The sequence below is a fragment of the Canis aureus genome, chromosome 16 (genome assembly GCF_053574225.1).
Source record: "Canis aureus isolate CA01 chromosome 16, VMU_Caureus_v.1.0, whole genome shotgun sequence".
In the NCBI taxonomy this organism is placed as follows: Eukaryota; Metazoa; Chordata; class Mammalia; order Carnivora; family Canidae; genus Canis; species Canis aureus.
Genome location: NC_135626.1, coordinates 58638540 through 58650353, shown reverse-complemented (window position 1 = coordinate 58650353; position 11814 = coordinate 58638540). Strand labels below are relative to the sequence as shown.

Below are 11814 nucleotides of genomic sequence, written 5' to 3'. Positions count from 1 at the left end.
GAGATAACAAGAGTGTAGAAATGAAAACAAGAATCAGGGATCCCTGGGTGGCGCAGCGGTTTGGCGCCTGCCTTTGGCCCAGGGCGCAATCCTGGAGACCCCGGATCGAATCCCACGTCAGGCTCCCGGTGCATGGAGCCTGCTTCTCCCTCTGCCTGTGTCTCTGCCTCTCTCTCTCTCTCTCTCTGTGACTATCATAAATAAATAAAATTTAAAAAAAAATTTGTAAAAAAAAAAAAAGAAAACAAGAATCATATAATGATAACTTCTTTGATTGTCCTAGTGCTTTATACACATGCTCTCATTCAATCGTCATCACGTTCTCTGACTTAGATATTCTAGAAATGAGGAAGCTGGGGTTTAGAGGAGTTGAGCCCCGGGTGAGGGGCAGCCCTGAGGCTCGGTCCCCAACTCCCTGACCCATCCTTGGACCCCTTGCCTCATTCTCCCCACCCCCCGAGTCAGGGTGGATCAGAGCCACGGAACCAAGGCAGGGTAGGCCAGTTGAGGCGGGGGTGGGGGGGGGTGGTTTGCTTTTGGAGGGGAGACTGCAGCCAAGGCTTTGCTGTCTTTCCAGGAGCAAGCCGAGCTAAAGATCAGGGCCAGTGAGCTCCGAGCCAAGGAGGAGCAGCTGGCAGTCGAGAGGGAAGCCCTGGAGCGGGAGCGACAGGAGCTGCGGCTGGAGAAGGAGAGGGTCAGCACTGCTGCCCTGCGTACCAGGCTCCGCGCTGAGGAGGTGGAGAGCATGAGCCAGGTGCCAGGCAGCTCGGCTTGGGGGGCAGAGGGCACACATGACTGGGCACCCACCCCAGCCAGCCCAGCTGACACTGCAACCTCTCTGCAGGTCGCCTCAGAGAAGTTCGAAGAGGGGCAGCGGGCCTTGTGTGAGGCCCGGCAGGTGCAGCAGCAGCAGCAGGCTCGACTGCAGCTGGTACAGCAGCAGCAGGAGCACCTACGACAGCAGGAGCAACACATGCACCAGGCAAGGCTCTTCCCAGCTCCCGCCACCCCCACAACATCCCCCAGTTGCCCGCCCCCACAGCCACATCCTCCTCTCTGGGGTTGGGGACAGGAGCATCTGAGTCTGGCTCACCAGAGGCTGCGGCTGGACCGAATCAGACAGGACCTGCCCTCCAGCCCCGTGGTGCTCCTCCCCAAGGCCCATGGCCCTGCAGCCTCCTGCCTGAGTGGTAAGTAGCTTTCCAAGGACAAGGATGGGATGTGGGCTGGGCTGGCCTGATGGGGGCAGTGCCAGGGGTGGCTCCCCTCCACTGCAGTTAGGGGCTGTGAGAGTCTGCTCTCTGGTCCCTTGTTACACCGAGTCACGCGTGTTCCTTAGGGAAACCCCAGTAAGAGATAAGGGAGAGGAAAGCTGCTTTGTAAAGTGTCACTCTCGACCTCACTCTCTAGAGAAAACCACTTTTAACGTGTTGGTGCTTAGCATTCTATGCAGCGTGTGTATTTTTTTTAAAAAAACTGAGATTAAAAAAAAAAAAACCTGAGATCATCTCATGTTTTCTTTTTTTTTTTTCATCTCATGTTTTCTACCTTGATTTTTTTCATTCAGAAATTTATGTATCAAACAGGTTTTCCCATCCATAATGAAGCGTTTAACCGTAATTCTTAATCAGCATCATTGTCCATTATGTTCCATGCTTTTATTGATTCCCTACTGAGTGGTTTTTTGTCACTAAGATAAACACCCCAGTGGAAATGTTGGTACATACACCCCTACACCTGTGCCTGATTATTTCCCTTGAATAAATTCCTAGAATTGGACTTGCCAGGTAAGATCCCATGAGCATTTTCAAAGGCTTTTAAGAGTTGGTGGAAGCACCCAGAAGGTCGGCACAGTGGTTGCCACCCATGGTAGTGAGAAGGCTGTAGGGAGGAAGCTGCAGCTGTTCTGCTGTCCCACTGACGCCAGAGCCCCTGACTTTCTCCTTGACCTTTGCAGCCATCGTGGCCCCCACTCCCACCGTCCCCCAGGGCATCCAGCCACCCACCGGCCTGGGCCCCTCACTTCTCCACGCCAAGCTGGTGCTGCTAAAGCACACAGCGGAGCAGGTGAGTGTCCCGAGCAGAAGCTGGTCCCAGCCTGAGCCGCCCACACTGCCTGGGCCCCGGGCTCCTCTGCCCACACTGGCGGGAGGCAGAAAGGACCACCCCAGGATAATAGTGCAGATTCCCCAGTGAGCCAACTGAGACCTGTCCTCCAGGCCTGGTTCTGTGGGCCGCAGCTTGCACCCATCCATCTTGACTGAACCTCATGGTAGCCCCACGACCCAAATAATAGCTTCATTTACGGAGCACTTCCTGCATTCCAGGCTCCGTTCCAGGCTCTGTGCTGGAAGCTGTCAGTGTGGTGCGAGCCTCCCCCCAATCCCCCACCACCCCTATAGGCAGGTAATGCTATGGTCTCCAAGCGTACAGAGGTGAAGTCATGCGCCGATAGGGGTCTCACTTCATTGTAGGAGTAAGTGCAGAGGGGGGCCCAGAGTAAGGGGTCTTATGAGCCAGCATCCCTGTTCACAGAAGTGGGTACAGGTGGGGGCCAGGGGGGACTGCTCACCCAGGTGTGCCTTTCCAGGACCGTGACTTCTTGGAGAATGAACAGTTCTTCCTGGAGACCCTGAAAAAAGCCTCCTACAACATGACATCCCATTCAGCCTGAAGGGTGCCACTGGCTCCTCAGCAGAGGCCTCCAACCCTGCAAGGCTCTCCCACCAGCCCTCTGGCTGCTGGCCCCGAGGAGGGGGTACCCGAGGAAAGCTCTACAGCGCGCAGAGCCTGATTCCAGCTCCTCCTGGGGACAGGGTGCAAGTGCCTCCTGCATGCTCCAGCCTCTAGGGCCTAAGGAGCAGTGGCCTCTGGGGAGATGTGATGCTGAGAGTGTCTCAGCCCCACGACACTACCAGTCACAGCTTCGTTCTCCAACATCCCAGCTCAGATCCATCCCCCAGACTCCCAGCTCAGATCCGAGGGTCTGATGGGCCCTGTGGACTCCTCCCCTCCTCAGCAGGCAGAGGGTTTGGGGATATTCTCACCCGAGCCTCTTCTGAGGCAGGGGGTCTTCTTGAGAGATGCCACTCCTGCCCTCCATCCTGAGAGGCCAAGAGAGACAGCACAGGCTCTCCTCCCTAACTGGGACATAGAGTCAGCACATGTTTTGAAGTGCCTTCTATGCTTCTGACCAAGGAGGCGGGCGGTGTTGTGGTGGCAGGAAGGGCACCGTGCCCAGCTAGGTTTTCCCGTGCCATCTTGTGCTCTCAGGTTGGCTGGCATAAACTCCCTGCCTCATTTCCAGCTGCCTGAGGCCCTGACCAGCCCCACGCAAACACTGGCCTGTCACTTCTTGTGATTAGGGCTTCCTGGAGGCAGGACTGGGACTGACTCAGGGTGTGGGGAGGGACCAGAGAGAGGCCTCTCTGTCCTGTTCACCTGATACGAGGCCACAGCAGATGGGAACAAAGACAAGGGAGTGAGGGCCCCTGCCCCAGGAGAGTAGAGTGTATGGGGAACCCCACGGGGCCTAATCCAGGCTGCCCACCCCTAGGAAGGCGCCTTTGCACTTTTCCCTGCAGGGGCGCCAGGAGGGGGGCGGAGGCTTGTTCCAGCAAACCCGAGACAGATGGACTCCACTAGCATGACCATGGTTACTCTTGAAGCGGCTTCCCTCAGCCAGTGACTGGTTTACCTTCCACTGGAGGACAAAGGGCAGAAGAGGACAAGGCTGAGAGGGTATAAGCAGGCGCAGTTTCTCTCCTCCTTCAGAACAGCCTTTAGAAGGATCTTCATTTACCAACAAGTTCCAGCCTTCACCTTGGACCCATTAAACTGCTATATTCCTAACGACTGAATTGTTACAATTTGCCATGACTCCCGAGGGTTTATACTTATTTCTTAGTAGTGTTCACTCTCTAGCGCTGTTACTTGCTCTAAAGCTGGCTGGTGCTGGGACCTTCCTGAGTCTATACCCTCACTAGCTGTCTCACAACCAGGAGGAGGGTATGACAACGAGCCCTACCTCACCCAGGAAGGGACAGAGGCTCAGGGAGATTAAATCATCTGCCCTATGTGACAGCAAATAGCAGAGCCTTCTCCTAGGGCAGATTCCAAAGCCCCAGGCGCTCAGCCACCTCGTTCCACTGTCTCCTTCTAGAAGAGCACGCTGCACAAAGTGCTATCATGAGGTACGAGATCTCCAAGCTGCTGCTCGGGATGGTGCCTACACTGAGGAGGGAAGCATCAGTGTCTCATTGTCCCACGTCCCATTCCGTGAGAAACCTCATGAAGCTCAGAATTGGGTCCTTCTCTCCACAGACACCTAAATAACTTGTCACCTGTGTGAAGAGCTGCAGAGCTGTAAGCACGGGCATTGACTTAGTCCCCTGACAGATAGGACCAGCCTGCAGGGAGACCCACAGGGGCAAGCTTGGCCTCTAAAACAGAGAAATGAGTGTGGAATTAGAAAGCAGGTCTGTATGGCCTCACCTTCAGGGCAGTGAGTATGCACTCACTGTTCTACACAGTAAGACTATGTGTGTGCTTTATTTTTTTTAAGATTTTATTTATTTAGGGACGCCTGGGTGGCTCACCGGTTGAGTGTCTGCCTTCATTCAGCTCAGGGTGTGATCCTGGAGCCCCTGGATCAAGTTCTGTCTGCATGGGGCTTCCTGCATGGAGCCTGCTTCTCCCTCTGCCTGTGTCTCTGCCTCTCTCTCTCTCATGAATAAATAAAATCTTAAAAAAAAAAAAAAAAAAGATTTATTTATTAGAACGAGTGAGGGAAGGGGCAGAGGGAGAAGCAGACACCCCTTGGAGCAGGGAGCCCAATGCAGGGCTCTATCCCAGGACCCCATGACTTGAGCCCAAGGCAGATGCCTAACCTGCTGAGCCACCAGGCAGGCACCCATGTTTGACTTTAGAAGCCTCACTGTGGCTGCAGAGTGAATGCACTGGGGGGGGGGGGGGGGGCGGGGGGCGGTCAGGAGACTGTGACCCCACAGGACCTGATGCCTGGCATGGAAGGTCAGGAAGGGAGACATGTTGAAGGTTTCCGGCTGGGCAACTGGGTGGTGTGACTGGACAGCAGTGCCTATGAAGCCGCCAGGGAGAGACGCCCCACAGCCGCGGGGTTACACTGATACTTTCCTCAGTGCCACAGCTGCTCCGATCACTGCCCCCTGGCATTCAGGTGTGGCCAGGAGCTCACTGCTCCCCTTAGGTCAGCTTTGACCCCAGGCCACAGACAGGGCTACAGCTGGTTTGCTGGTCCTTTTCCTTTCAAAATTAGAAAAAAACTTGTCAAGGTCATAACCCAGATGCTCAATTGCTCAATTCAGCTGTAGAGAGAGAAGTATGGGTGGAAAGTACCAATGAGAAAAGGCACGGGTGGGGGAGGCATCACGTCCGCTTGGTAGGTCATCCGTGTTCGGGATTTGCTTCCGTGATACACGCTGGAATCCGTCCAGGCCTCTCAAACAGCTAAATTCCAAGTGAGCCCGTTCTTGGAGCGTTCTAGGGCAGTGAGAGAACAAGCGTTTCTCAAAAGCAAGGACATCGGAGAAACCCGAGCCACCAGGTCATCGGCCAGCCTGCCGCCCGGGGCCTCGAGGCCCTGCGTGTCGCCGCAGAGGGGCAGGCTGTGGGGTATGCCGCCCCCTGGTGGCCCGCGGCGGCCAGGCCCCCCACCACCACCACCCGGCCTTCCAGAGCCCGCGGCCTCCGCCTCGCGCCGCCCCGGAGGGAGGAATCTGGAGGCCGGGTGGGGGCGGGGCGCGTAGGACGCAAATCTGGGGGCGGGGCCTCCGCAGTGCGCTCAGGCGCTGCTGCGGCCACCTCTGCGGGGTCCTAGGCGGCGGCGCGGCGGAGGGGCAGCCGTCCTGAGGGAAGATGGCGGCGCCCTGGTGGCGAGCCGCGCTGTATGGAAGCCGGAGGTGGCGGGGCTTCAGCACCTCGGGTGAGGGCGGGGGGGGCCCTTGGAGGTCCCCGTACGGCCCGGACCCCGGGGCTCGACCCAGGGTCCGCCCGGGGCCTCACGTCCTGCTGTCTGCCCGCAGCCGCCCTGAGCCGCCGGACCGCCCCTCTGGGGCCGATGCCCAACGAGGACATCGATGTGAGCAATTTGGAGCGGCTGGAGAAATACCGCAGCTTCCACCGCTACCGGCGCCGGGCGGAGCAGGAGGCGCGGGCCCCCCACTGGTGGCGGACCTACCGGGAGCATTTCGGGGAGGAGTCAGGTGCGGGGCGACCGGGGCGGGCGCTGTGGGCGGCGGCCTCGCGACGCGGGGGCGGGGGCGGGGGAAGGGGCGCCGGCGCCCACGTGCGCGCCCTGGGCTCTTTAGCCCCACCAGGGATTTTCACACCTTTTTGGTTCTTCTACTTGGAAGACTCCCTTCCCCCGCTGTTCCAGCCTATCTATACTCCTAAAACCCCTTCCAGACCTCTCCCCACTCCCCTACCCCCACTCCGTGTTAGAAGGTCCCTCGAATACCGTGTGTAGCCCTGGCCACACCCTGTCCTGACTCACTTTTCACCGGCCCCCTCCCCACATTGGATCCCTAAGGACGGGGGTCTTGCCTGTCTGGACCGCCGTTTGACCCTTGCCCCCACGTAGTGCTTGGCGCGTAGGTGTGCAGTTCTTTCCTGAATGAACTTGAAAGCTCTGGGCAGAGGGACTCGGGGATCCTGCCCTTGAGCGACCTATTTCTAAGTACATCCTTCTGGAAAGCATTTACGGAGGCAGTTTTATGATCGTGGAGGACACAGGCAGGGAATCCACATATCCTGATTTAAACCTAAGTCCGCATCTTAGGAGTTGAAGCTGGCAGGCCAGGTCCAGGCACCTAGGCAAGGATCCCTGATGCACAGAGGGATAAAAATCAAACTCGAGCCAGCAGAAGATGAAAGCAGAGTTTTTTGAAAGTATAGAAAGAAAGAAAAAAGAATAGAAAGAGTGCAGGTACGGACAGAGTGCCTGGGAGATTCAGAAAGGAAAGGAGGGAGTCTCCTCTTTGCTTGGGGCCTGAAGGTATTTACTGAGGATTGCGGTCCAGTGCACATGTCCTCAGCCATCCAGGAACGAGTTAGAACAAAGGTGAGGGCCCAAATGTTATTCCTTGGAGCCAAAGGATCTTGGCGTTGAGATGTCTAGAGCTGGTGGTCTGGAACACATATAGGGTGGCTTCATCTAGGTCATTCTCACCCGCTTCTTCCCTAGATGCTCTGTATTCTAAAGAAGTCATCAATTCTTTGTTACTTACAAGGGATATTAAGAGGCATCTGTAAGTTGGGGGTGTGGGCCCTAGCAAAAAATAGTTAACAGAAAGGGGTGTGTGACTGGCTTAGTTGTTAGAACATGCAACTCTTTTTTTTTTTTTTTTTAAGATTTTTATTTATTCATTCATGAGAGACAGAGAGAGAGAGGCTGAGACATAGGCAGAGGGAGAAGCAGGCTCCATGCAGGGAGCCCGACGTGGGACTCGATCCCGGGTGTTCAGGATCACGCCCTGGGCCAAAGGCAGGCACTAAACCGCTGAGCCACCCAGGGATCCCCAGAACATGCAACTTGGGATCTGGGTCAGGGTTATGATTTCAAGCTCCATGTTGGGCATAGAGTTTATTTAAAAACACACACACAGCAGGAAAAGGAGCAAAAAGCAAAGTCCTCCAGTTTCCCTCAGACTTGCCTAAGCTTCAGTTTCCTCAGTGTAAATTAAAATAATTGTGTCTGTGTCAAAAAATTGTTGTTTTAAAGATTGCAGTCCATTGGATTTTTTTAGGCAAATCCCATCTCTGATGAAGGTTCCGCACACCTTACTTAGTATTACTGTCTGATGTAAATGGAACAAGATATCGGATCGAAAGTCTTCTTGGGCCTTGATACTCAAAGTGTGTTGTGAGACTGGCAGCACAGGCATTACCTAGGAGCTTGTTAGGAATGCAGAATTTCAGGCCCCACACTGACCTGCTGATTCAGAATCTGAATTTTAACAAATTTCCCAGGTGACTTACATGGTGTGTCCATTAAAGTATGAGAAGTGCTTCTTTAAGTCTTTCTAGCTTCAGCTATGTCCCATGACCTAGACATTGTGGCCTGGTTTAGGGATCAGAAAATGCAATCTCCAGTCGAATCCAATTTGCTTAGCAACTGTGAAGCAGACTGCATAGTATGATCTAGTTTTGTGAATTGAAGGGTAGGCTTTACCAGCAGCAGAGCTTGGGCAAGTGCAAGGACTAAGTAGGGACAGGCAGCTGAGACTTGATCCCACTTTCTCCCAACATAATTTTCCTCCCCAGATCCCAAAGATAAGGTTGACATTGGGCTGCCCCCACCCAAGGTCTGCCGGACCCAACAGCTGCTGGAGCGGAAACGGGTCCTTCGGGAGCTGCGGGCCAACTCAGAGGAGGAACGCACTGCCCGCCTCGGCACAGGTAAGCCCTCCCAGGGCAGAGGCCCCCCCCTGCTGTGTCCCTGCCCCACCCCAGCATCCTAACGGGCATCATTCCTTACCAGCACGCATCCCGATGGAGGCTGTGCGGGCCGAGTGGGAAAAGACCTGTGGCCCCTACCACAAGCAGCGTCTGGCTGAATACTACGGCCTCTATCGAGATCTGTTCCGTGGTGCCACCTTCGTGCCCCGAGTCCCCCTGCATGTGGCCTATGCTGTGGGTGAGGATGACTTGATGCCCGTGTACCACGGCAATGAGGTCACTCCAGCAGAGGTAACTGCTTACGCGAGCCCCTCCCTGCACTGTGTATACGGACATATCCCACCACAGGACCACAGACAACTCCTTGAAACACTCACAGAGGAGGTTTTTATGGTGGTTAAGGGCACAAGCCTGGCATCCATGTAGGCTCGTTTGGGGTTTTGTTCTTCTCTGTCTTCTCTCCCTTTGGATTTCCTGCTAAACTCTACCATGATAATTAGGAAGGAATATGAGAGGAAGGGAAAAGAAGCTCCATCTTGGCACACTCCTGCCACTACCCCATTGTAATCAGAGTGCCCTCCTAGCCCCTGTCCATTGATGTGAGGGCCACCTCATGGTTCAGATAGAGAGCTGGCTAGGCAACTCTGCAGGGATCTTTCTATAAGCTTCTTTTTGCTGACCTGCCCCTCAAAGGACTGTCAGGGACATTTGGATCAGGGTGAGTTCTCCCTTCTCCAAAGCTCCCTCAGACTCCTGTCCTCCAGAAAGAAGGCCTATTCCCAGCAGCTTGTCTGTCCATGTTGGGAGTGACACCTTTCATGTTGTTTCCCCACCAGGCTGCCCAGGCCCCGGAGGTGACCTATGAGGCAGACAAGGGCTCCAATTGGACACTGCTGCTCACCAACTTGGGTAGGTACCTAGGGCTCACCAGGCCTCCTACCTCCCTCACCTCCCAGGAGCCAGGGGTTGAGCCAGGCTGGAAGGGCAGCAGGGCCCGGCAGTTACTAGGGTCTGTTTGTGTGCAGATGGACACTTGCTGGAGCCAGATGCTGAATACGTCCACTGGCTGGTGTAAGTACCTGGGATGGGGGAAGAGGTCAGAGGCATGTGAGGAGGCCTTGGGGGCAGCCCTGGTGGTCCAGCGGTTTAGCGCCGCCTTCAGCCCAGGGTGTGATCCTCGAGACCCGGGATTGAGTACCATGTCGGGCTCCCTGCATGAAGCCTGCTTCTCCCTCTGCCTGTGTCTCTGTACCTCTCTCTCTCTCTCTCTCTCTCTCTCTGTCATGAATAAATAAATAAAATCTTTAAAAAAAAGTAAAAGGAGGCCTTGGTATCCTGGAGAGGGCTGCACCAGAATTTCAGTCTCGGCTCCACTGTGGATTAACTATGGAACTTTTGATTAACTTCCCACCCCAGGTGGCAGCCCCTCACCTCTGCTTCCTGATGCTGTCAAGAGGCCTGTGATCCACTGGCTGAAGACAGGTCTGGAAGAAAAACCAGGCAGTAGGCTTTAGCTGTTCCCACAGGCCTCTTGGTCTCTGGGAATTCATTTCCTAATCTATAAAACTAGGGTGATTAAAAAAAAAAAAAAAAAAACTAGGGTGATGCCACCCCATGCGTTAGCCACCCTGAGGGGGCTCTATGACAGTATAGATAGGAAAAGGACGGTGGAGGCCTCTAACAGCTGGGACTGCCCATGCTGGGCTACTTTTGTTTTCTCTGTGGCCTTTGGCTCTGGAGCCAGGGGGCAGAGGTCAGGCAGCTAACCCTAGCTTTAGAACTTCTAGGTAATTGGAGCCAGTGACTGGGAGGTTGGTTTCCATCATTTTCAGTCAACTGCAGTTAGCAATCTGTGCAGCAGGACCCCCACAGAGAGTTCTATCTAAGGCAGGTACAGTGGCCATCGTAGTGTCGGGATTGGCAAACACTCCTTGACAGACCCCAGAACCTTCAGTAAAGAGAGATGCAGCCCAAGTGGTATGGCTTTGTAGCCTGAATAGCTGTGGTGACCCCACCAGCTCCCCGTGGCCTGGTAAACAGGGTGCTAGACCTTACTCTCTTCCTGACCATTTCTAGGACCCCCATTGTCAGCCTCTGAGGCCCTACTGTTCCCTTCATAAGTTTGTAGTCTATCCAAGGGTTCACAGAGCCATGCCTCCTGCTTGACTATTGAATGAAGATCATTTTAGGGTTTGTCCTCCCAGGGAGTGGTATCAATATCTAGGGAAAATGTGGATGGGAATGTTTCTGCTGCCACCTTCCTTGAGTGATAATTCATGAACACTTTTCCTCCCACCAGAACCAATATCCCAGGCAACAGTGTGGCTGAAGGACAGGAGACTTGTCCCTACATGCCCCCTTTCCCTGCCCGAGGTTCCGGCTTCCACCGCTTTGCCTTCCTGCTCTTTAAGCAGGATAAGCCAATTGACTTCTCTGAGGACACCCGGCCCTCACCCTGGTAATATATGCCCCCTCAACCTTGTAGCCCCCCATACACATTCCCTCTGCCCTCTCAGGCCACCTCCCCAGGAATGGTCTGTCGTGCTCAGTTCTCCTGTCTCTTAACTTCAGCTTGAGACGGGCAGAGGGAGTTATGCTAGGCAGATCCTAAGGGGCTTCTCAGGATTGCCTATGGGGCTGGAGGAGGGGTGTGGGGCTCTGATGTCTCATTCATTGCTCTTAAAACTTCCTCATCTTATAGCTACCAGCTGGCCCAGCGGACCTTCCACACTTTTGATTTCTACAAGAAGCACCAGGAAGCCATGACACCAGCTGGGCTGGCCTTTTTCCAGTGTCGCTGGGATGATTCAGTGACCCACATCTTCCACCAGCTTCTGGGTAAGGCCAGAGTGGGCTGGGGGACAGGGCAGGGGCGGCTGGCCTGAGCTCACAGAACTCTCCTGACACCTGCCAGGGAGAAGTGCCCCTGGGAGGCATGCCATTCCTTGGGTGGGTGGCTGGGCAGTCGCGGGCCAGCAGCAGTTCACACCCATACCCCCTCTTCCTACAGACATGCAGGAGCCCGTGTTTGAGTTTGTGCGGCCACCCTCTTACCACCCCAAACAGAAGCGCTTCCCCCACCGGCAGCCCCTGCGCTACCTGGACCGGTATAGGGACAGTCACGAACCCACCTACGGCATCTACTGAGTGGCCAGAGTGCCACCCACCTCAAAGTGGACTGAGCCTCTCAGGCCCCACCAGCAGGAACAATAAAGACCACTCCACTGGGCCACGCTCTGGGCTCTAGCCCCTGCCTGAGGCAGCCCCTTTGTGGCCTTCTCAGGCCCAGGCTTTGGAAATGAAGAGAGCTCTCTGAGGATAGTGGCAGGGATGGGACATGTGAATAAAGATGATTTTTTTCAAAAAAAAAAAAAAAAA

At 54.9% G+C, this 11814-nt stretch overlaps 2 protein-coding genes and 1 long non-coding RNA gene across 14 annotated transcripts in view; 2 read left to right on the top strand and 1 right to left on the bottom strand.

Moving 5' to 3' along the window:
• The window catches only part of FBF1 (Fas binding factor 1), a 21694-nt gene extending 17839 nt beyond the window's left edge, over positions 1–3855 (top strand). For 9 of the 10 annotated variants that reach the window (XM_077854273.1, XM_077854278.1, XM_077854270.1 and 6 more), the window contains 5 exons: positions 578–754; positions 845–982; positions 1073–1190; positions 1958–2067; positions 2591–3855. In XM_077854273.1, coding sequence (XP_077710399.1) covers positions 578–754; positions 845–982; positions 1073–1190; positions 1958–2067; positions 2591–2674 — 627 coding nt within the window. In that variant the 3' untranslated portion in view covers positions 2675–3855. Of the gene's footprint in view, positions 1–577; positions 755–844; positions 983–1072; positions 1191–1957; positions 2068–2590 lie in introns of those variants that run through there. The other variant, XM_077854280.1, reaches the window with a different exon arrangement.
• Positions 1–5830, bottom strand: part of LOC144287037 (uncharacterized) — a 13977-nt gene extending 8147 nt beyond the window's left edge. For all 3 annotated transcript variants that reach the window (XR_013354962.1, XR_013354963.1, XR_013354964.1), the window contains exons 1-2: positions 5377–5830; positions 2573–5283 (exon numbers count right to left, since the gene is read on the bottom strand). This is a non-coding gene — a long non-coding RNA (uncharacterized LOC144287037). The remainder of the gene's footprint in view (positions 1–2572; positions 5284–5376) is intronic.
• Positions 5818–11814, top strand: MRPL38 (mitochondrial ribosomal protein L38). The gene is made up of 9 exons (XM_077854281.1): positions 5818–5962; positions 6063–6242; positions 8302–8436; positions 8519–8727; positions 9273–9345; positions 9462–9507; positions 10736–10894; positions 11138–11274; positions 11447–11814. Exons 1-9 carry the CDS (start codon positions 5896–5898, stop codon positions 11581–11583), a joined length of 1143 nt encoding a protein of 380 aa, XP_077710407.1. The 5' UTR covers positions 5818–5895; the 3' UTR covers positions 11584–11814.

What these genes read in the sequence shown, in the direction of transcription:
- MRPL38 (XM_077854281.1), top strand. Translation starts at nt 5,896, where the DNA reads ATGGCGGCGCCCTGGTGGCGAGCCGCGCTGTATGGAAGCCGGAGGTGG. An exon ending in GCGGGGCTTCAGCACCTCGG is followed by an intron (nt 5,963 to 6,062) that starts GTGAGGGCGGGG and finishes GTCTGCCCGCAG; the next exon opens with CCGCCCTGAGCCGCCGGACC. An exon ending in CATCTTCCACCAGCTTCTGG is followed by an intron (nt 11,275 to 11,446) that starts GTAAGGCCAGAG and finishes CTCTTCCTACAG; the next exon opens with ACATGCAGGAGCCCGTGTTT.